At 44.5% G+C, this 22,766-nt stretch overlaps 3 protein-coding genes across 6 annotated transcripts in view; 1 reads left to right on the top strand and 2 right to left on the bottom strand.

The window, feature by feature from the left end:
* The window catches only part of LOC135556726 (dual oxidase 2-like), a 41,527-nt gene extending 40,260 nt beyond the window's left edge, over positions 1 to 1,267 (bottom strand). Inside the window, exons 1-4 of the mRNA XM_064990134.1 lie at positions 1,110 to 1,267; positions 721 to 837; positions 487 to 570; positions 172 to 336 (exon numbers count right to left, since the gene is read on the bottom strand). Of these exons, the coding sequence (XP_064846206.1) occupies positions 172 to 336; positions 487 to 570; positions 721 to 778 (307 nt within the window). The 5' untranslated portion in view covers positions 779 to 837; positions 1,110 to 1,267. The remainder of the gene's footprint in view (positions 1 to 171; positions 337 to 486; positions 571 to 720; positions 838 to 1,109) is intronic.
* Positions 309 to 8,470, top strand: LOC135556725 (dual oxidase maturation factor 1-like). Of its 4 annotated transcripts, none has more exons than XM_064990133.1 (8): positions 309 to 356; positions 2,224 to 2,391; positions 2,746 to 2,803; positions 3,065 to 3,199; positions 5,225 to 5,432; positions 5,746 to 5,963; positions 6,245 to 6,438; positions 7,732 to 8,470. In XM_064990133.1, the coding sequence occupies exons 2-8, from the start codon at positions 2,245 to 2,247 to the stop codon at positions 7,789 to 7,791; spliced, it is 1,020 nt and encodes a 339-aa protein (XP_064846205.1). In that variant the 5' UTR covers positions 309 to 356; positions 2,224 to 2,244; the 3' UTR covers positions 7,792 to 8,470. The 4 variants fall into 4 exon arrangements, with proteins under 4 accessions (XP_064846205.1, XP_064846203.1, XP_064846201.1 ...); XM_064990131.1 differs by lacking the exon at positions 309 to 356 and adding an exon at positions 648 to 855; XM_064990129.1 differs by lacking the exon at positions 309 to 356 and adding an exon at positions 1,346 to 1,452.
* Positions 8,471 to 14,368: 5,898 nt separating this feature from the next.
* Positions 14,369 to 22,766, bottom strand: part of LOC135556912 (uncharacterized) — a 34,632-nt gene continuing 26,234 nt past the window's right edge. Inside the window, exons 9-11 of the mRNA XM_064990319.1 lie at positions 20,385 to 20,504; positions 20,092 to 20,232; positions 14,369 to 15,767 (exon numbers count right to left, since the gene is read on the bottom strand). Of these exons, the coding sequence (XP_064846391.1) occupies positions 15,696 to 15,767; positions 20,092 to 20,232; positions 20,385 to 20,504 (333 nt within the window). The 3' untranslated portion in view covers positions 14,369 to 15,695. The remainder of the gene's footprint in view (positions 15,768 to 20,091; positions 20,233 to 20,384; positions 20,505 to 22,766) is intronic.

The raw sequence follows: 22,766 nt of genomic DNA on the forward strand, positions 1-22,766 counted from the left end.
GTCATACATGTTTAAAATGTGTTAGATTCATCTTACTACGCATTATTATAACCAGAGTGACTATGGCAACTTCACCTCAATTATTTAGGTTCATTTCATAATGCAATTTGTTGTTTAAACAATACCTCCTGAATGTCATTATGCCATAGTGAACAATAAACATGGACTTACCGAAGAACACAGAGAGTACGGTCTGGTTGTGTGCGGAGGGCAGGCCCGAGTGGCCCCTGGCCGTCACATCGCTGAGTTTGCGCGGGTTGGGGAGCTGTGGTTCCTGCAGAGGCTGGAGCACCCCGTCAGAGTAACGCGCGGGCAGCAGTCGCACCAGGGGGGAACCTGCACCCGCACACACTTCCGTGAGTTCCATTATCATCTAGCAACATTGCAACTTATGGCTTTCTATAATCACATCCTATATCTTTAAATATTCATATTTCACATATTTTATATTGTCAGTTATATCGACAGATTTTGTTAGAAACTTACCAACAGCTCCTCGACTGTGATAGGCTAAATTGTTATACCAGCCGTCATATCGTTGGACTTCCCAGGGGACTTTAGACTGAGCATCTAAACAGGTGAATTTATAGATCGACACTTTCAGTGTGGTACTCAAATTGAGGACTTTTTAAAAAAATCAAACTTATTTATCAAGATGATACATTTTCCGTGGGTTTTAACCGTTAAAATGTTAAAGTAACTAGTTACAAGGCTACTTACGTTCAACGACAAGGGCAAGCACTGCCAAGATACTCCAGATCGGTTTACGCAAGTCCATTGATGCGAGAGATGCAACTGCATGCACTCTGAGCCAGTCAAGAGTCTAGTCGAGGAGCACTTGTGTGGACAGACCAGGTAAGATAGGAAAACATTGGGCTAAATCTTTCCATAAAATCATCTTTACCTCACATTTTTAGTTTTGATTGGTAATGTGTAAAATCATTGTGGGTATCAGTGCTTTATAAATTAAATTGTCACTCTAACGTAGTGAAAGAAGTGTGTTTGGTTGGAAGCGATAAAGAATCCGTTAATCAAACAAGAAGAGGACAATTGGTTGATTTGCTCAAAAAAAAGCCTATTTTGAATAGATAGATACGTGTGTTACTTACCCTAATTGTTGTGGATGAAATGTCATGCGCACTGAAAAACCAGAACAATTATAAAATCTCGTTGATAGCCATACAATATAGCCTATTGCCGCAGAGAAGGATAGTCTACTACAGTGTCGATGACCCAAGTTCTTACAAATGACTGACACATGCGTTTCCTTGATGGACTGGTCGTCACCAGTTAACACACCCCTTATTCTAAGGAATACTAATAAAGGCATCCTTAAAGATAAACAAAAGATGTGCTGATATGCTATAAAAGAGAAGCCTGTCGCCTTCGTGCGTTACATTCGTTCTTCTCATCCTTCTGCTACTGTCTCTAGTAACTTTTATACACTTAAAGGTGAGTATTATTTTAAGAATATATTTTATGCATTATGCGGGGTAGGCTAGTGGTTAGAGTGTTGGACTAATAACCGAAAGGTTGCAAGATCGAATCTCCGAGCTGACAAGGTAAACATTTTGTCGTTCTCCCCCTGAGTAAGGCAGTTAACCCACTGTTCCGAGGTCTTCACAGCAAATAATAATTTGTTCTTAACTGATTTGCCTAGTTAAATAAAGGTAAAATAAAATAATATATATATATCGCACACTGGCATGTTAGTATGGTTCGGAGGTAGATAGAATAGTTTTTTTTTGTGTGTGTTTGCTTTGCTATTTGTTTGTTGTTTCCAAAACGAGTCGATTTTGAGATGGGGTTGTCTTTGTCCTTGTAGTTTGCCAGGGAGGGTAAACTTGAGTGCAAGAGTATCCACTTACTGTACCCATTGACTGTACTGTACCTGACACGGTTTAGTTTGCATGTGCTTTCAATCTCAACAGTGGTTTCTTAAAGCACTTCGTATTTTACATTCATTTCAAAAAATGTATGTTGAATTAAAAAATACTTTTTTCTTGATTCGGAAAACAGTCAAATTAATTTGATAATTGAAACAATTCATATTTTTTTTAAACTTAAGTTTCACTTTTTAAATGATGTAACATTCTCATTCCTCAGTGTACAGTATCCCTACTATACAGTAAGGAACGGATGTGCTAATCTCTGGATCTTTAGACAGTAACTGAGACACCCTGCTCTCCACACTGTCCCTTCTGTCACGCTGTCTGCTCTCAGCCCCGGAGATTCTGAGGAAAGATGACTTTCTACGATGGCATTTACCCATTCTACCCTCTACAAAGAACCTCCTTTATCTTCAGCACCCACCTCCTCACCATTATCCTGGTCTTCCTGGTCCTCACGGTCAGCTTCCTTCTTATTCTGCCAGGTATCAGAGGCAAGTCGGTGAGTAGAGTGAACTGGTGCAACCCTAACTACGGATTCATTCATATTAATGCAGACAGAAATGGAATCTTCAGATTTCATTCATCTTTCGATTCCATTAATCTTCAGATTCCATTAATCTTTCGATTCCATTAATCTTCAAATTCCATTCATCTTCAGATTCCATTTCTGTTGGCGCTAATATGAGTACACTATTATGACATCACACAAAATTGTAGAAAATACAATTTCTCAATGTAAAAATGCATATTTAAAGATATTATTTACCCTCGGAATGTGATTTGAGATAAACTTGATTAATCAACTTGAGTTAAGATTTAATGGATTTTCACCCCCCCCCCCCCCCTCTTCTAGAGACTATTCTGGATGTTCAGAATCATCATCAGTTTATTCATAGGCATTGTGATAGTGGGTAAGTACCAATAACTGGTAATTGCTATACATTTCCACGTCACATAACATCTATTGCAACACGTCAAATGACTGGCAGTCATTGGATTCAAATCTTCTTATCTTATTGCCCTAATAAACAGACCCGATTCTGATAGATGGAGAGGATGTTGATTATTTCACATGTCCATAACGGCGAGAAAAAAAAAAGCGTTGTATGTATTGTTTGTTTCCTATTATGTCTGTAAGTGTGTCATCTCATCTCATTTTATATCATCTCAAGCACTGAATTTCACCAGCGACTGGGCTGAGGCCCGAGCCATCACCAACACCACCTACAAGTCCTTCAGCAGTGAGGAGGTGAACGCTGAAGTGGGACTGCACATAGGACTGTATGGTATTAACATTACTTTAAAAGGTAAAGCCCATAGAATTAGAAACTAATACTATTATTTATATATGTCACTTTTTCTGCAGTGTTAAATGTTCTGTATATTTTTTTATTTTACCAGGCAAGTCAGTTAAGAACAAATTCTTATTTTCAATGACAGCCTACCGGGGAACAGTGGGTTAACTGCCTGTTCAGGGTCAGAATGACAGCTTTGTACCTTGTCAGCTCGGGGATTTGAACTTGCAATCATTTCGGTTACGAGTCCAACGCTCTTACCACTAGGCTACCCTGTGTTACCTGGGGATGCGACAATGCAATTCCGTGAGATTATTGTTCTGGGTTTTCTGTGATTGCCTAAGGATAATATTGAATAGAGCTACCATACCCCTTTAAGTCGTCTTATATTATATTAAATAGAGCTACCATACCCCTTTAAGTCGTCTTATATTATATTGAATAGAGCTACTATACCCCTTTAAGTCGTCTTATATTATATTGAATAGAGCTACTATACCCCTTTAAGTCGTCTTATATTATATTGAATAGAGCTACTATACCCCTTTAAGTCGTCTTATATTATATTGAATAGAGCTACTATACCCCTTTAAGTCGTCTTATATTATATTGAATAGAGCTACTATACCCCTTTAAGTCGTCTTATATTATATTGTATAGAGCTACTATACCCCTTTAAGTCGTCTTATATTATATTAAATAGAGCTACTATACCCCTTTATGTCATCTTATATTATATTGAATAGAGCTACTATACCCCTTTAAGTCGTCTTATATTATATTGAATAGAGCTACTATACCCCTTTAAGTCGTCTTATATTATATTGAATAGAGCTACTATACCCCTTTAAGTCGTCTTATATTATATTGAATAGAGCTACTATACCCCTTTAAGTCGTCTTATATTATATTGAATAGAGCTACTATACCCCTTTAAGTCATCTTATATTATATTGAATAGAGCTACTATACCCCTTTAAGTCGTCTTATAATATATTGAATAGAGCTACTATACCCCTTTAAGTCGTCTTATATTATATTGAATAGAGCTACTATACCCCTTTAAGTCGTCTTATATTATATTGAATAGAGCTACTATACCCCTTTAAGTCGTCTTATATTATATTGAATAGAGCTACTATACCCCTTTAAGTCGTCTTATATTATATTGAATAGAGCTACTATACCCCTTTAAGTCGTCTTATATTATATTGAATAGAGCTGCTATACCCCTTTAAGTCGTCTTATATTTGATAGCATTTCCACTGTTTCTTTTACTCTCATGCATTTGAATATGTACATATGAAGAAAGACGGACACAAGGCTAAAGTTTTGATACAGTATGTGACGCATAGGGTTGTTATGGCGATCCTGACCCTGTCACACCGGGGTGATGATCACAAGTCATGTGACACGTAACTTGTATTGTGTGAATGAATTTTTTGTTGTTGTTTTCGTGTCAAATCGCGATTTGGCGACCCATCCCTTAAGGCAGGGGAGGGCAACTACCTTCCTTCAAGGGCCTGATAGGTGTCACCCCCACCCCCCATCCCTAGTAAACACACCTGATTTAAACTAATTGCATTTTTAACTAAACATCATGATTAGTTGATTATTGGAGTCAGGTGTGTTAGCTGGTGCTGGGGCAAAAGTGTGACACCAATCAGGGCCCCGAGGACTGGAGTTGCCCAACACCCCCTGCCTTAAGGGATTAATTGACACACTAAACAAACATCACAAGGATTCTTACAAGGATTCTTACAATGATTCTCACAAGGATTCTCACAAGGATTCTCACAAGGATTCTCACAAGGATTCTCACAATGATTCTTACAATGATTCTCACAATGATTCTCACAAGGATTCTTACAATGATTCTCACAATGATTCTTCCAATGACTCTTACAAGTGCATGGATTATAACAGCCATTGTCAGAAGGTGAATTCACCAATTTGTAAGTTGCTCTGGATAAGAGCGTCTGCTAAATGACTTAAATGTAATGTAAATGTCCTCTATGGTCCACTCTGTCCCTCCAGGGAATCCTGTGAATCAACTCAACGAGACCATAAACTACAACGAGATGTTTGCGTGGAAAGACACCATCGATGAGGAGTACGGGAACGCCTTAGAGAGAGGTCTACCTAACCCCATCCTCTATATCGCTGAGAAGTTTACCCTCAACAACCCCTGTGGCCTCATCTACCAGTATAGATACTCTGGGCGCTACGCCTCGGCCACCCTCTGGTAAGATTAGCCATATAACAATCAATAGTTCTGTGAGACAACCCGTTTCAATCTAAACGTATATACCTGTAGATGTTTTCAGTGAGACATTGCTCCTCAAACTGTGAGTCAGAATGGAAGTGGATATTTTGACCGCCGTGTATCTAGAGGTTAAGGTTAGGCATTGGGATCGAAAAGGTTCGCGACCCCAAGTTTGGAAAATGCCAGGGTAAGGGTTAAGGTTAGGCAATAGGTTAATAAACCCGCCGTCGAGAACGGTACGAATTCTGCCGGCTGTACGTTCACATATACCAAATTTAACTCACCTCCCCAGGACAGCGTTCTGCTGCTGGCTGGTAGCCAACGTGCTGTTCTCCATGCCTGTCATCCTGTACGCCGGCTACATGATGGTGGTCACCGCCACTTTCATTTTCTTCTCCATGGCCTCCTTCTCCACCATCATGAACCTGCCTACCTGTCTGTTCACCATAGGCACCTCTGGGGCCTTCCAGACAGAGTACAGCGGTTCTTTCTGGCTGGCGCTGGCCACAGGTAAGGAAAGGTTTACCAGAGCCCAAGGCTCTTTCCTCAATTCATCTTTCCTCAATTCCTTTGTTCCTATCTCCTAGCCTCCATCTCAAAAATGCACTGTAAGTGAAGGTTCGAGGGAAAGGGACCTTGGACCTTCTCCAAATGTGTGTTTTGAGGAGGAGGTGAGGAGAAAGGACGCTAGGATCAAGGAAAGATGAATTGAGAACGATTCCAGTTATCCACACCAATGACAACATATTTAATGAAAAAGTTGCTTAAAAGGCATCCATGTTGTTTTCCAGGTGTGCTGTGTTTAATCATTGGAGTCCTGGTGGTTCTGCTGGACTGCCTGATCCCTGGGAAGATACGAGACACCTTCAGTGTCGGGGTGGACAACGACGAAGATGAGGATGTTTATTTTGGAGAGGGATACCTGAACTCCAACTTCCTGGCAGGAGTAACCACCACACCTTTGACAACCTTAGTGCTTCCTACAGTAAGTTTCTGTCAGTTTAATGAGACGATGTACTGTAGGTCCAGGGTGATCTCTCACGATCATGATCACTAGCTCTGGTCCAGGGTAATCTCTCACGATCACTAGCTCTGGTCCAGGGTGATCTCTAACGATCATGATCACTAGTTCTGGTCCAGGGTGATCTCTCACGATCACTAGCTCTGGTCCAGGGTGATCTCTCACGATCACTAGCTCTAGTCCAGGGTGATCTCTCACGATCATGATCACTAGCTCTGGTCCAGGGTGATCTCTCACGATCACTAGCTCTGGTCCAGGGTGATCTCTCACGATCATGATCACTAGTTCTGGTCCAGGGTGATCTCTCACGATCACTAGCTCTGGTCCAGGGTGATCTCTCACGATCACTAGCTCTGGTCCAGGGTGATCTCTCATGATCACTAGCTCTAGTCCAGGGTGATCTCTCACGATCATGATCACTAGCTCTGGTCCAGGGTGATCTCTCACGATCATGATCACTAGCTCTGGTCCAGTGTGATCTCTCACGATCACTAGCTCTGGTCCAGGGTGATCTCTCACGATCACTAGCTCTGGTCCAGGGTGATCTCTCACGATCACTAGCTCTGGTCCAGGGTGATCTCACGATCACTAGCTCTGGTCCAGGGTGATCTCTCACGATCACTAGCTCTGGTCCAGGGTGATCTCTCACGATCATGATCACTAGCTCTGGTCCAGTGTGATCTCTGATCATTAGCTCTGGTCCAGGGTGATCTTCTCAAATCAAAGCTCTGGTCCAGGGTGATTTGTCAATCACTAGCTCTGGTCCAGGGTGATCTCACGATCAATAGCTCTGGTCCAGGGTGATCTCTCACGATCACTAGCTCTAGTCCAGGGTGATCTCTCACGATCATGATCACTAGCTCTGGTCCAGGGTGATCTCTCACGATCATGATCACTAGCTCTGGTCCAGGGTGATCTCTCACGATTGTCATCACTATCTCTGGTCCAGGGTGATCTCTCACGATTATAATCACTAGCTCTGGTCCAGGGTGATCTCTCACGATCATGATCACTAGCTCTGGTCCAGGGTGAGCTCTCACAATCGTCATCGCTATCTCTGGTCCAGGGTGATCTCTCACGATCATGCTCACTAGCTCTGATCACTAGTCTATTAAAGTCTATGACATTAATTTTGGCTATCTTCTCAAATAAAACAGCATTTATTTGTCAACTCTGCTACATAAGTACAGTAATAGGGAATAGTAATTATTGATTTAACTGAAGTTAATGTTATTTTCTTCGTCTTATGTGTTCCAGGATGAAATTCAGAAAGTCAGCCGCCAACTATCACTCCAGGAGCTGTCAGTCAGACTGTAACAGAGTCGGATTTATAACCTCCTATCCCCTGCTTGAAATGTCTCCACCCGCGCTATCGAATCGCTAGCTTTTTGGCAGCGTAGTTGGCTAAGACGTTGTCAAGGAGGGGGATCAAGTGTGTTTGCGGGGCAGAGGAAGGAAGTGGTATGGCTAAGCTAGCACAGTGAGGAAGTAGTATGGCTAAGCTAGCACGGTGAGCTAGGAAGTGGTATGGCTAAGCTAGCACAGTGAGGAAGTTGTATGGCTAAGCTAGCACGGTGAGCTAGGAAGTGGTATGGCTAAGCTAGCACAGTGAGGAAGTAGTATGGCTAAGCTAGCACGCACGGTGAGGAAGTGGTATGGCTAAGCTAGCACTATCACAAGCACAGTGACATCTGTGTCGGTCACGCCAAACAATATTCTCTCAACTTGAAAATCAATTATCATTGCAGTTACCAAGAAAAATGTGTTTAACTTTGTGCATTAGTTGTGAATATCTCTGGGAGCCCTTTAAACCTACTGTACAGTATATTTAGTTATGTAAATCATGTATATACGTATAACGTGTTCTACTGTGTCAATGCCATAATTGGTTAATATGTACTGTATATGTGTTGTATCTGTGCCATTTTCCATGTTCCAGTAGCATAACAAAAATTAAACAAACGTGTGTGTGAGATTCACATACTTTTAATGGACATCGTTGAGTCAGGTATTCAAGTCATTGATGATCTGCTTCTTGTGTAATGAACATAACTTTGTTTGGTGAACGAACAAGTCGCCTGCGTCCCAAATGGCACCCTATTCCCTATATAGTGCACTACTTTAGACCAGAACCCTATTCCCTATATAGGGCACTACTTTAGACCAGAGCCCTATTCCCTATATAGTGCACTACTTTAGACCAGAGCCCTATTCCCTATATAGTGCACTACTTTAGACCAGACCCCTATTCCCTATATAGGGCACTACTTTAGACCAGAGCCCTATTCCCTATATAGTGCACTACTTTAGACCAGAGCCCTATTCCCTATATAGTGCACTACTTTAGACCAGGGCCCTATTCCCTATATAGGGCACTACTTTAGACCAAAGCCCTATTCCCTATATAGTGCACGACTTTAGACCAAAGCCCTTTTCCCTATATAGGGCACTACTTTAGACCAGAGCCCTATTCCCTATATAGTGCACTACTTTAGACCAGAGCCCTACAGAACCCTATTCCCTATATAGGGCACTACTTTAGACCAGAGCCCTATTCCCTATATAGTGCACTACTTTAGACCAGAGCCCTACAGAACCCTATTCCCTATATAGGGCACTACTTTAGACCAGAGCCCTATTCCCTATATAGTGCACTACTTTAGACCAGAGCCCTATTCCCTATATAGTGCACTACTTTAGACCAGAGCCCTATTCCCTATAAAGGGCACTATTTTAGACCAGAGCCCTATTCCCTATATATTGCACTACTTTAGACCAGATCCCTATTCCCTATATAGGGCACTACTTTAGACCAGAGCCCTATTCCCTATATAGTGCTCTACTTTAGACCAGAGCCCTATTCCCTATATAGTGCACTACTTTAGACCAGAGGCCTATTCCCTATATAGTGCACTACTTTAGACCAGAGCCCTACAGAACCCTATTCCCTATATAGTGCACTACTTTAGACCAGAGCCCTATTCCCTATATAGTGCACTACTTTAGACCAGAGGCCTATTCCCTATATAGTGCACTACTTTAGACCAGAGGCCTATTCCCTATATAGTGCACTACTTTAGACCAGACCCCTATTCCCTATATAGGGCACTACTTTAGACCAGAGCCCTATTCCCTATATAGTGCACTACTTTAGACCAGAGCCCTATTCCCTATATAGTGCACTACTTTAGACCAGGGCCCTATTCCCTATATAGGGCACTACTTTAGACCAAAGCCCTATTCCCTATATAGTGCACGACTTTAGACCAAAGCCCTTTTCCCTATATAGGGCACTACTTTAGACCAGAGCCCTATTCCCTATATAGTGCACTACTTTAGACCAGAGCCCTACAGAACCCTATTCCCTATATAGGGCACTACTTTAGACCAGAGCCCTATTCCCTATATATTGCACTACTTTAGACCAGAGCCCTATTCCCTATAAAGGGCACTACTTTAGACCAGAGCCCTATTCCCTATAAAGGGCACTACTTTAGACCAGAGCCCTATTCCCTATATAGTGCACTACTTTAGACCAGAGCCCTATTCCCTATATAGTGCACTACTTTAGACCAGAGCCTTATTCCCTATAAAGGGCACTATTTTAGACCAGAGCCCTATTCCCTATATATTGCACTACTTTAGACCAGATCCCTATTCCCTATATAGGGCACTACTTTAGACCAGAGCCCTATTCCCTATATAGTGCTCTACTTTAGACCAGAGCCCTATTCCCTATATAGTGCACTACTTTAGACCAGGGCCCTATTCCCTATATATGGCACTACTTTAGACTAGAGCCCTATTCCCTATATAGTGCACTACTTTAGACCAGAGCCCTATTCCCTATATAGTGCACTACTTTAGACCAGACCCCTATTCCCTATATAGTGCACTACTTTAGACCAGAGCCCTACAGAACCCTATTCCCTATATAGTGCACTACTTTAGACCAGAGCCCTATTCCCTATATAGTGCACTACTTTAGACCAGAGGCCTATTCCCTATATAGTGCACTACTTTAGACCAGAGGCCTATTCCCTATATAGTGCACTACTTTAGACCAGACCCCTATTCCCTATATAGTGCACTACTTTAGACCAGACCCCTATTCCCTATATAGTGCACTACTTTAGACCAGATCCCTATTCCCTATATAGTGCACTACTTTAGACCAGACCCCTATTCCCTATATAGTGCACTACTTTAGACCAGACCCCTATTCCCTATATAGTGCACTACTTTAGACCAGATCCCTATTCCCTATATAGTGCACTACTTTAGACCAGACCCCTATTCCCTATATAGTGCACTACTTTAGACCAGAGCCCTATTCCCTATATAGTGCACTACTTTAGACCAGAGCCATATTCCCTATATAGGGCACTACTTTAGACCAGAGCCCTATTCCCTATATAGTGCACTACTTTAGACCAGAGCCCTATTCCCTATATAGTGTACTACTTTAGACCAGACCCCTATTCCCTATATAGTGCACTACTTTAGACCAGAACCCTATTCCCTATATAGTGCACTACTTTAGACCAGAGCCCTATTCCCTATATAGTGCACTACTTTAGACCAGAGCCCTATTCCCTATATAGTGCACTACTTTAGACCAGACCCCTATTCCCTATATAGTGCACTACTTTAGACCAGAGCCCTGCAGAACCCTATTCCCTATATAGTGCACTACTTTAGACCAGAGCCATATTCCCTATATAGTGCACTACTTTAGACCAGAGCCCTACAGAGCCCTATTCCCTATAAAGGGCACTACTTTAGACCAGAGCCCCATTCCCTATATAGTGCACTACTTTAGACCAGAGGCCTATTCCCTATATAGTGCACTACTTTAGACCAGAGGCCTATTCCCTATATAGTGCACTACTTTAGACCAGACCCCTATTCCCTATATAGTGCACTACTTTAGACCAGAGCCCTATTCCCTATATAGTGCACTACTTTAGACCAGAGGCCTATTCCCTATATAGTGCACTACTTTAGACCAGAGCCCTATTCCCTATATAGTGCACTACTTTAGACCAGAGCCCTATTCCCTATATAGTGCACTACTTTAGACCAGACCCCTATTCCCTATATAGTGCACTACTTTAGACCAGAGCCATATTCCCTATATAGTGCACTACTTTAGACCAGAGCCCTACAGAGCCCTATTCCCTATAAAGGGCACTACTTTAGACCAGAGGCCTATTCCCTATATAGTGCACTACTTTAGACCAGAGACCTATTCCCTATATAGTGCACTACTTTAGACCAGATCCCTATTCCCTATATAGTGCACTACTTTAGACCAGATCCCTATTCCCTATATAGTGCACTACTTTAGACCAGAGCCCTATTCCCTATATAGTGCACTACTTTAGACCAGAGCCCTATTCCCTATATAGTGCACTACTTTAGACCAGAGGCCTATTCCCTATATAGTGCACTACTTTAGACCAGAGGCCTATTCCCTATATAGTGCACTACTTTAGACCAGACCCCTATTCCCTATATAGTGCACTACTTTAGACCAGACCCCTATTCCCTATATAGTGCACTACTTTAGACCAGAGGCCTATTCCCTATATAGTGCACTACTTTAGACCAGACCCCTATTCCCTATATAGTGCACTACTTTAGACCAGAGCCCTATTCCCTATATAGTGCACTACTTTAGACCAGAGCCATATTCCCTATATAGGGCACTACTTTAGACCAGAGCCCTATTCCCTATATAGTGCACTACTTTAGACCAGAGCCCTATTCCCTATATAGTGTACTACTTTAGACCAGACCCCTATTCCCTATATAGTGCACTACTTTAGACCAGAACCCTATTCCCTATATAGTGCACTACTTTAGACCAGAGCCCTATTCCCTATATAGTGCACTACTTTAGACCAGAGCCCTATTCCCTATATAGTGCACTACTTTAGACCAGACCCCTATTCCCTATATAGTGCACTACTTTAGACCAGAGCCCTACAGAACCCTATTCCCTATATAGTGCACTACTTTAGACCAGAGCCATATTCCCTATATAGTGCACTACTTTAGACCAGAGCCCTACAGAGCCCTATTCCCTATAAAGGGCACTACTTTAGACCAGAGCCCCATTCCCTATATAGTGCACTACTTTAGACCAGAGGCCTATTCCCTATATAGTGCACTACTTTAGACCAGAGGCCTATTCCCTATATAGTGCACTACTTTAGACCAGACCCCTATTCCCTATATAGTGCACTACTTTAGACCAGAGCCCTATTCCCTATATAGTGCACTACTTTAGACCAGAGGCCTATTCCCTATATAGTGCACTACTTTAGACCAGAGCCCTATTCCCTATATAGTGCACTACTTTAGACCAGACCCCTATTCCCTATATAGTGCACTACTTTAGACCAGAGCCCTATTCCCTATATAGTGCACTACTTTAGACCAGACCCCTATTCCCTATATAGTGCACTACTTTAGACCAGAGCCATATTCCCTATATAGTGCACTACTTTAGACCAGAGCCCTACAGAGCCCTATTCCCTATAAAGGGCACTACTTTAGACCAGAGCCCTATTCCCTATATAGTGCACTACTTTAGACCAGAGGCCTATTCCCTATATAGTGCACTACTTTAGACCAGAGACCTATTCCCTATATAGTGCACTACTTTAGACCAGATCCCTATTCCCTATATAGTGCACTACTTTAGACCAGATCCCTATTCCCTATATAGTGCACTACTTTAGACCAGAGCCCTATTCCCTATATAGTGCACTACTTTAGACCAGAGCCCTATTCCCTATATAGTGCACTACTTTAGACCAGAGGCCTATTCCCTATATAGTGCACTACTTTAGACCAGAGGCCTATTCCCTATATAGTGCACTACTTTAGACCAGATCCCTATTCCCTATATAGTGCACTACTTTAGACCAGAGCCCTATTCCCTATATAGTGCACTACTTTAGACCAGAGCCCTATTCCCTATATAGTGCACTACTTTAGACCAGAACCCTATTCCCTATATAGGGCACTACTTTAGACCAGAGCCCTATTCCCTATATAGTGCACTACTTTAGACCAGAGCCCTATTCCCTATATAGTGCACTACTTTAGACCAGACCCCTATTCCCTATATAGTGCACTACTTTAGACCAGAGCCCTATGGGAATAGGGTGCCATCTGACATTCAGCCGTTGTCCTCAACCTCATGAACCACTTGACTTTCATGTACTTTACTTTCATCATTGCATGTCATAAATCACTTTTTTTTTTTTTACGTATTTGGAAAGCAATATTAAGCATTGTCATTAACATTTCATTAATCACAGTATATTCTTAGCTTCTCACAATACAGCAACGAAACAAGTTTATACATTCTCATTATACCTGCTCTGCATTCCAAAATGCCCCCCCCCCTATATCCTTAACAGTGCACTCGTATTATCTTTGGCTTTCAGCATTGCCATAATGTTATATTGAAACCTTTGTTACATCCAAGGCAGTATAGAGTGAAAAGGACAGCTTCCAGACACTGGTTTGTAATTCCAAAGGGTACCCTATTCCCTACATAGTGCACTACTTTTGATTAGAGCCCTAAGGGCCTTGCATGGTCAAAACTAGTGCACTATCTAGGGAGTACCTACTGGACAAAAAAAAAACCCCCCCCCCCAAAAAAAATGTAACATAAATCCAATGACATGGTGAAAGTTTGTTGTTGTTGTTGATTTCACGTTGAATTCACATTATTTGACAAACTCAACCAAATGTAAATCAAAACTAGACATTGGAACTGATATCTGTTCCCAGTGGAAAGGGTGTGATTTGGGACACACTACATTACATTGTTTTCTGTTGCTCAATACCCCCCCCCCCCCCTAGCCTGGTCCCCAGATCGGTCTGTGTTGTTGTCTTACCAACTCCTAAGGTAGTAGTTATGCATTGGCATGGCAGGCTCCAATGACAGACCAGGCAACAATAGCCCTGCTATTGAAGAATAGCCTTGTCCTATGCTGTTTAGGTATGCACGGGACATAGCTTAAATACCCCTGCTATTGAAGAATAGCCTTGTCCTATGCTGTTTAGGTATACACGGGACGTAGCTTAAATACCCCTGTTATTGAAGAATAGCCTTGTCTTATGCTGTTTAGGTATACACGGGACATAGCTTAAATAGCCCTGCTATTGAAGAATAGCCTTGTCCTATGCTGTTTAGGTATGCACGGGACATAGCTTAAATACCCCTGCTATTGAAGAATAGCCTTGTCCTATGCTGTTTAGGTATACACGGGACGTAGCTTAAATACCCCTGTTATTGAAGAATAGCCTTGTCTTATGCTGTTTAGGTATACACGGGACATAGCTTAAATACCCCTGCTATTGAATAATAGCCTTGTCCTATGCTGTTTAGGTATACACGGAACGTAGCTTAAATACCCCTGCTATTGAAGAATAGCCTTGTCCTATGCTGTTTAGGTATGCACGGGATGTAGCTTAAATATCCCTGCTATTGAAGAATAACGACAGACCAACCCCTTCCCTACAATAAGTTCAGTTACTGTATCAACACATTTATGTCACTACAATTGTTTAATCTGGCACGTTATTAAATTGGAAATAAAATGTTTGTTTGCAATCTAGTCATAAGAACATAATAATTTACCTTGCATTTACAGTTATTTTAACAGTATTCACACGTATTCACACACACACACTGTACACATCAAACCATTATGACCATGTGGCTGTTCAATTATAGGCTGGTACCAGTCTGTTTAGCTAACATTGTACTACGCGTCATCGCCAAACAATGTGTTATCCAGGCTACTCCAACTAAGCCCTGAAGTTGAATTGTTGTTGTTGTTGTTGACATTTTCAGCAAAGTAACATATTACCCCCAAAATAAAATGATATAGAAAAAATAATTGTTGCTAATGTATCACCACCCTGTCACCAGTGGAGGCTGGTGTCACTATAAACCGGAGGACAGGCTCATTGGAATGGCTGGAATACCAGCCTCCTCTGCCTGTCACCCATCCTGTCTGTCCACCATCTTTCTCCTAGACATGCAGAAGCAGTGAGAGAGTACGCAGAAAAAAAATGCATACCAAATGCCACCCTATTCCTCACATAGTGAACCTACAGCCATATGGGCCATGGTTAGAAGTAGTGCACTACACAGGAAAAAGGGTGCCATTGAGGGAGCAAGCATGGAGAGACTAGATGTAAACAGGAGTCTCCTGTCCTGTTAACAGTCTGAACATCACTGCAGGCATGGTCTTCATGTTGATCTGACAGAGAGGAGGAGGAGGAGGAGGAGGAGGAGGAGGAGGAGGAGGAGGAGGAGGAGAAGGAGAGTGAGGAAGAGGAGAAAGAGAGTGAGGAAGAGGAGGAGGAGAATGAGGAGTAGGAGGAAGAAGACGTGGAGGAAGAGGAGGTGGAGGAGAGTGAGGAAGAGGAGGAGGAGGAGAGTGAGGAGAAAGAGGAGAAGGAGGAGGAGGAAGAGAGTACGGAAGAGAGCAGGAGAGTGAGGAGAAGGAGAAGGAGGAGGCGGAAGAGGAGAAAGAGGTGAGTGAGGAGGAGGAAGAGGGAGAGGAGAGTGAGGAAGAGGGAGAGGAGAGTGAGGAGGAGGAGGAGTAGAAGGACGAGAGTGAGGAGTAGGAGAAGGAGGAGAGTGAGGAGGAGGAGGAGGGGAATGAGGAGGAAGAGGATGAAGAGTGAGGAAGAGGAGAGGAGGAGGAAAAGGAGAGGGAGGAGAAGGAGGAAGAGAGTAGGAGAGTGAGGAGGAGAGTGAGGAAGAGGAGGAGAATGAGGAAGAGGAGGCGGTATGGGAGAGTGGGGAGGAGGAGGAAGAGAAGCAGGAGAGTGAGGATGAGGAGGAGGAAGAGGAGAATGAGGAAGAGGAGGAGGAGAGTGAGGAAGAGGAGAAGGGGGAGGAGAGTAAGGAAGAGGAGGAGGAGGAAGAGGAGAGGGAGGAGAAGGAGGAAGAGAGTGAGGAAGAGAAGCAGGAGAGTGAGGAGGAAGAGGAGGAGGAGGAGGAGAAGGAAGAAGAGAATGAGGAAGAAGAGGAGGAGGAGAGTGATGAGGAGGAGGAGAGTGAAGAGGATGAGGAAGAGGAAGCGGAGGAGGACAGTGAGGAGGAGAGTGAGGAAGAGGAGAAAGAGAGTGAGGAAGAGGAGAAGGAGAGTGAGGAAGAGGAGGAGGATGAGAAAGAGGAGAGTGAAGAGGAGGAGGAGAGTGAGGAGGAGGAGAATGGTGAGGAGGAGGAGGAGGAGAGTGAGGAGGAGGAGAGGGAGGAAGAGGAGAAGGAGGAGAGTGAAGAGAGTGAGGAGATGTAGGAAGAGGAGAAGGAGGAGAGTGAGGAGGAGGAGAGTGAGGAGGAGGAGGAAGAGGAGAAGGAGGAGAATTAGCAGGAAAAGAGGAAGAGGAGAAGGAGCAGGAGGAGAGTGAGAAGGAGGAGGAGGAAGAGGAGGAGGAGGAGGAGGAGAAGGAGGAGAATGAGGAGGGGGAGAGTGAGGAAGAGGAGGAGAGTGAGGAAGAGGATGAGGAAGAGGAGAAGGAGGAGTAGGAGGAGGTGAATGAGCAGGAGGAAAGTGAGGAGGATGAGGAGAGTGAGGAGGATGAGTAAGAGGAGGAGGAGCAGGAGGAGAGTGAGGAGGAGAGTGAGGAGGAGGATGAGGAGAAGGAGGAGGAGGTGGTGCAGGAGGAGAGTGAGGAGGAGAAGGAGGAAAATGAGGAGGAGGAAGTGGAGAGTGAGGAAGAGGGAGAGGAGAGGAGGAGGAGGAGGAGTAGAAGGACGAGAGTGAGGAGTAGGAGAAGGAGGAGAGTGAGGAGGAGGAGGAGGGGAATGAGGAGGAAGAGGATGAAGAGTGAGGAAGAGGAGAGGAGGAGGAAAAGGAGAGGGAGGAGAAGGAGGAAGAGAGTAGGAGAGTGAGGAGGAGAGTGAGGAAGGAGGAGGAGGAATGAGGAAGAGGAGGCGGTATGGGAGAGTGGGGAGGAGGAGGAAGAGAAGCAGGAGAGTGAGGATGAGGAGGAGGAAGAGGAGAATGAGGAAGAGGAGGAGGAGAGTGAGGAAGAGGAGAAGGGGGAGGAGAGTAAGGAAGAGGAGGAGGAGGAAGAGGAGAGGGAGGAGAAGGAGGAAGAGAGTGAGGAAGAGAAGCAGGAGAGTGAGGAGGAAGAGGAGGAGGAGGAGGAGAAGGAAGAAGAGAATGAGGAAGAAGAGGAGGAGGAGAGTGATGAGGAGGAGGAGAGTGAAGAGGATGAGGAAGAGGAAGCGGAGGAGGACAGTGAGGAGGAGAGTGAGGAAGAGGAGAAAGAGAGTGAGGAAGAGGAGAAGGAGAGTGAGGAAGAGGAGGAGGATGAGAAAGAGGAGAGTGAAGAGGAGGAGGAGAGTGAGGAGGAGGAGAATGGTGAGGAGGAGGAGGAGGAGAGTGAGGAGGAGGAGAGGGAGGAAGAGGAGAAGGAGGAGAGTGAAGAGAGTGAGGAGATGTAGGAAGAGGAGAAGGAGGAGAGTGAGGAGGAGGAGAGTGAGGAGGAGGAGGAAGAGGAGAAGGAGGAGAATTAGCAGGAAAAGAGGAAGAGGAGAAGGAGCAGGAGGAGAGTGAGAAGGAGGAGGAGGAAGAGGAGGAGGAGGAGGAGGAGGAGGAGAAGGAGGAGAATGAGGAGGGGGAGAGTGAGGAAGAGGAGGAGAGTGAGGAAGAGGATGAGGAAGAGGAGAAGGAGGAGTAGGAGGAGGTGAATGAGCAGGAGGAAAGTGAGGAGGATGAGGAGAGTGAGGAGGATGAGTAAGAGGAGGAGGAGCAGGAGGAGAGTGAGGAGGAGAGTGAGGAGGAGGAAGAGGAGAAGGAGGAGGAGGTGGTGCAGGAGGAGAGTGAGGAGGAGAAGGAGGAAAATGAGGAGGAGGAAGTGGAGAGTGAGGAAGAGGGAGAGGAGAGTGAGGAGGAGGAGGAGTAGAAGGACGAGAGTGAGGAGTAGGAGAAGGAGGAGAGTGAGGAGGAGGAGGAGGGGAATGAGGAGGAAGAGGATGAAGAGTGAGGAAGAGGAGAGGAGGAGGAAAAGGAGAGGGAGGAGAAGGAGGAAGAGAGTAGGAGAGTGAGGAGGAGAGTGAGGAAGAGGAGGAGAATGAGGAAGAGGAGGCGGTATGGGAGAGTGGGGAGGAGGAGGAAGAGAAGCAGGAGAGTGAGGATGAGGAGGAGAATGAGGAAGAGGAGGAGGAGAGTGAGGAAGAGGAGAAGGGGGAGGAGAGTAAGGAAGAGGAGGAGGAGGAAGAGGAGAGGGAGGAGAAGGAGGAAGAGAGTGAGGAAGAGAAGCAGGAGAGTGAGGAGGAAGAGGAGGAGGAGGAGGAGAAGGAAGAAGAGAATGAGGAAGAAGAGGAGGAGGAGAGTGATGAGGAGGAGGAGAGTGAAGAGGATGAGGAAGAGGAAGCGGAGGAGGACAGTGAGGAGGAGAGTGAGGAAGAGGAGAAAGAGAGTGAGGAAGAGGAGAAGGAGAGTGAGGAAGAGGAGGAGGATGAGAAAGAGGAGAGTGAAGAGGAGGAGGAGAGTGAGGAGGAGGAGAATGGTGAGGAGGAGGAGGAGGAGAGTGAGGAGGAGGAGAGGGAGGAAGAGGAGAAGGAGGAGAGTGAAGAGAGTGAGGAGATGTAGGAAGAGGAAAAGGAGGAGAGTGAGGAGGAGGAGAGTGAGGAGGAGGAGGAAGAGGAGAAGGAGGAGAATTAGCAGGAAAAGAGGAAGAGGAGAAGGAGCAGGAGGAGAGTGAGAAGGAGGAGGAGGAAGAGGAGGAGGAGGAGGAGAAGGAGGAGAATGAGGAGGGGGAGAGTGAGGAAGAGGAGGAGAGTGAGGAAGAGGATGAGGAAGAGGAGAAGGAGGAGTAGGAGGAGGTGAATGAGCAGGAGGAAAGTGAGGAGGATGAGGAGAGTGAGGAGGATGAGTAAGAGGAGGAGGAGCAGGAGGAGAGTGAGGAGGAGAGTGAGGAGGAGGAAGAGGAGAAGGAGGAGGAGGTGGTGCAGGAGGAGAGTGAGGAGGAGAAGGAGGAAAATGAGGAGGAGGAAGTGGAGAGTGAGGAGGAGAAGAAGGAAGAGGAGAAGGAGGAGGAGAAGAAGGAGAGTGAGGAGGAGAAGAGTGAGGAGGATGAGTAAGAGGAGGAGAGTGAGGAGGATGAGGAGAGGGAGGAGGAGAGTGAGGGGAGGAGGAGAGTGAGGAGGAGGAGAGGGAGGAGAATGAGGAGGAGAGTGAAGAGGAGAGTGAGGAGGAGGAGGAGAGTGAGGAGGAGAGTGAGGAGGAGAGTGCGGAGGAGGAGGAGAGTGAGGAGGAGTGGGAGGTGGAGCAGGAGGAGGAGAGTGAGGGGGAGAAGGAGGAGGAGAGTGAGGGGGAGAAGGAGGAGGAGAGTGAGGAGGAGGTGGAGCAGGAGGAGAGTGAGGAGGAGGAGGAGAGTGAGGAGAACAGTGAGGAGGAGAGTGAGGAGAGAATCGGACAGATCAGTGCTCATCATGAAGACACTCACTTGTATTTCTATAAATGCTTATTAGTCTGTTTCGTCCAAAGAGGGTTCTGATTGGCTATTCATTGAACGTATATAACGTTGGCAATTAGCTAACAGTCATAGGATCCTGATGCTCACCTCTCCCACTGATACAGACAGGGTCTGGACTATCTTCTCATGCGGCATGGCAACCACACTCTGCCCATTGATCTCAATGATCCTGTGGCCGACTCGCACCCCTCCTCGCTCTGCGATACCGCCGCGCATCAGACTACAGATCTGAGGAGAGGGGAAGAAAAGCTCAACTCTCTGAATCCAAATGGCTGTTATCAGAATCATTATAAGAGAGATGATGATTAGAGTACAAAGACGTCATACATGCTTATGACAAGTCTTATAATGCATTATAATGATATCATAATCCTACTCACGATGCCGTTCTGAACACTGAAGCCCAGCTGAAACTTGAGGTCGGGTCTCTTGATGAGGACAGTGGTGACAGGAGGACAACTCACGATGCTCAGCTTCACCTGAACCTGGCTCTTCAGACCCTGGCAGGACGACCGGAACACGATAAATAGCAATGTCCATTCTAGAGTGTCTCAATACTCTAGAATGGCTTCCTAGAATGGCCATGTCTCAATCACAATACTCTAGAATGGCTTCCTAGAATGGCCATGTCTCAATCACAATACTCTAGAATGGCCGTATCTCAATCTCAATACTGTAGAATGGCTGTGTTTATTTCAATACTCTAAAATGTCTTCTGAGAATGGCTGTGTGGATCTCAATCTCAATACTCTAGAACTGTGGTTCCCAAACTTGTTATAGTCCCATACCCCTTCAAACATTCAACCTCCAGCTGTACCCCCTCTAGCACCAGGGTCAGCGCACTCTCAAATTTTGTTTTTTTGCCATCATTGTAAGCCTGCCACACACACACTATACGATACATTTATTAAACATAAGAGTGTGAGTTGTCACAACCTGGCTCGTGGGAAGTGACAAAGAGCTCTTATAGGACCAGGGCACAAATAATAATATAATAATAATCAAGAATTTTGCTATTTATTTAACCATTACATATAAAACCTTATTTGTTCATTAAAAATTGTGAATAACCTACCACAGGTTAATGAGAAGGGTGTGAAAGGAAGCACATAACTCTGCAATGTTGGGTTGTATTGGAGAGAGTCTCAGTCTTAAATAACTTTCCACACACAGTCTGTGCCTGTATTTAGTGTTCATGCTAGTGAGGGCCGAGAGTCCACTCTCACATAGGTACGTGGTTGCAATGGGCATCAGTGTCTTAACAGTGTGATTTTCCAAGGCAGGACACTCTGAGTGCAGCCCAATCCAGAAATCTGGCAGTGGCTTCTGATTCAATTCAATTTTCACAGAACCGCTTGTTGCAATTTCGATGAGGCCAAAGTTGGTGCCTCTTCATGTTCGACGTCACCGGCTTTCTAGCCTCCACCGATCTACGTTTCTTTTTCCATTTGTTTTGTCTTGATTTTACACACCTGGTTCCCATTACGTTTGAATTATTTCCCTATTTAACCCTCTGGAGCTCTGTGCGTGTTTGTTGTTGTCAGTTGTCTCGTTTATGTGATTCTGGATTTTTGTTCTCCTTGTTGGAAGATTATTTTTGAGTAAAGTTACTATTATTACTCTTTTTATTATTTTTTTTTTTTTATTTAACCAGGCAAGTCAGTTAAGAACAAATTCTCATTTTCAATGACGGCCTAGGAACAGTGGGTTAACTGCCTGTTAAGTGGCAGAACGACAGATTTTGTACCTTGTCAGCTCGGGGATTTGAACTTGCAACCTCTCGGTTACTAGTCCAATGCTCTAACCACTAGGCTACACTGCCGCCCCTCACCCACTCATCTCTGTGTCCTGCGCCTGACCCACATCACCTAGACTCTGACAGTTTCTAAATGTCTGCGCAAGAGTGAAGGTTTCATTGAGTTGTGAGATAGTACTTTTGCACATATAACATGCTGTGGCTGAGGAAAGGCAATATAAGTGAACCCCAAATCAATGTAGTTCTACCAGTAGAGCTGGTATTTGTCTTTTTTGAACCATTTATCCATTTTCGAACAAATGGAATGAGCAGCAGCTACGTTTGACTCCATACGGGCCGTTAGTGGAATCCCCACTAGAGAGTGACGGTTCATGATGATTGGATGTTAATTTTTTGACTAGACTACCTGTATTTGACATTGTGTTGTTATTTCGCTGAACAATAGATTGTTTTCATTTTATTTTTGGCAGTGTAAACGTGGCTACTCAGGCGAGAAAAACAAATTCACCCAAATGTATAGCCCCGTTGGAAAATGAAACTGTTTGAAAGTGTGAAGAATTATTATTATTTAAAAAAAAATGTGAATCACGTTTTTATTTGGCGTACACCCGACGGCAATGCAGTTTGGGAATACCTGCTCTAGAATGGCCCTGTCTCAACCTCAATACTCTAGAATGGCCCTGTCTCATCCTCAATACTCTAGAATGGCCCTGTCTCAACCTCAATACTCTAGAATGGCCCTGTCTCAACCTCAATACTCTAGAATGGCCCTGTCTCAACCTCAATACTCTAGAATGGCCCTGTCTCAACCTCAATACTCTAGAATGGCCCTGTCTCAACCTCAATACTCTAGAATGGCCCTGTCTCAACCTCAATACTCTAGAATGGCCCTGTCTCAACCTCAATACTCTAGAATGGCCCTGTCTCAACCTCAATACTCTAGAATGGCCCTGTCTCAACCTCAATACTCTAGAATGGCCCTGTCTCAACCTCAATACTCTAGAAT

The sequence above is a fragment of the Oncorhynchus masou genome, chromosome 15 (assembly GCF_036934945.1).
Source record: "Oncorhynchus masou masou isolate Uvic2021 chromosome 15, UVic_Omas_1.1, whole genome shotgun sequence".
NCBI classification, from domain to species: Eukaryota; Metazoa; Chordata; class Actinopteri; order Salmoniformes; family Salmonidae; genus Oncorhynchus; species Oncorhynchus masou.

Bases quoted from the DNA above. Each gene is read 5' to 3' on its own strand.
- LOC135556725 (XM_064990133.1), top strand. From the start codon at position 2,245: ATGACTTTCTACGATGGCATTTACCCATTCTACCCTCTACAAAGAACC. The intron at 2,392-2,745 runs GTGAGTAGAGTG...CCCCTCTTCTAG, and splicing joins CAGGTATCAGAGGCAAGTCG to AGACTATTCTGGATGTTCAG. The intron at 6,439-7,731 runs GTAAGTTTCTGT...TATGTGTTCCAG, and splicing joins CAACCTTAGTGCTTCCTACA to GATGAAATTCAGAAAGTCAG.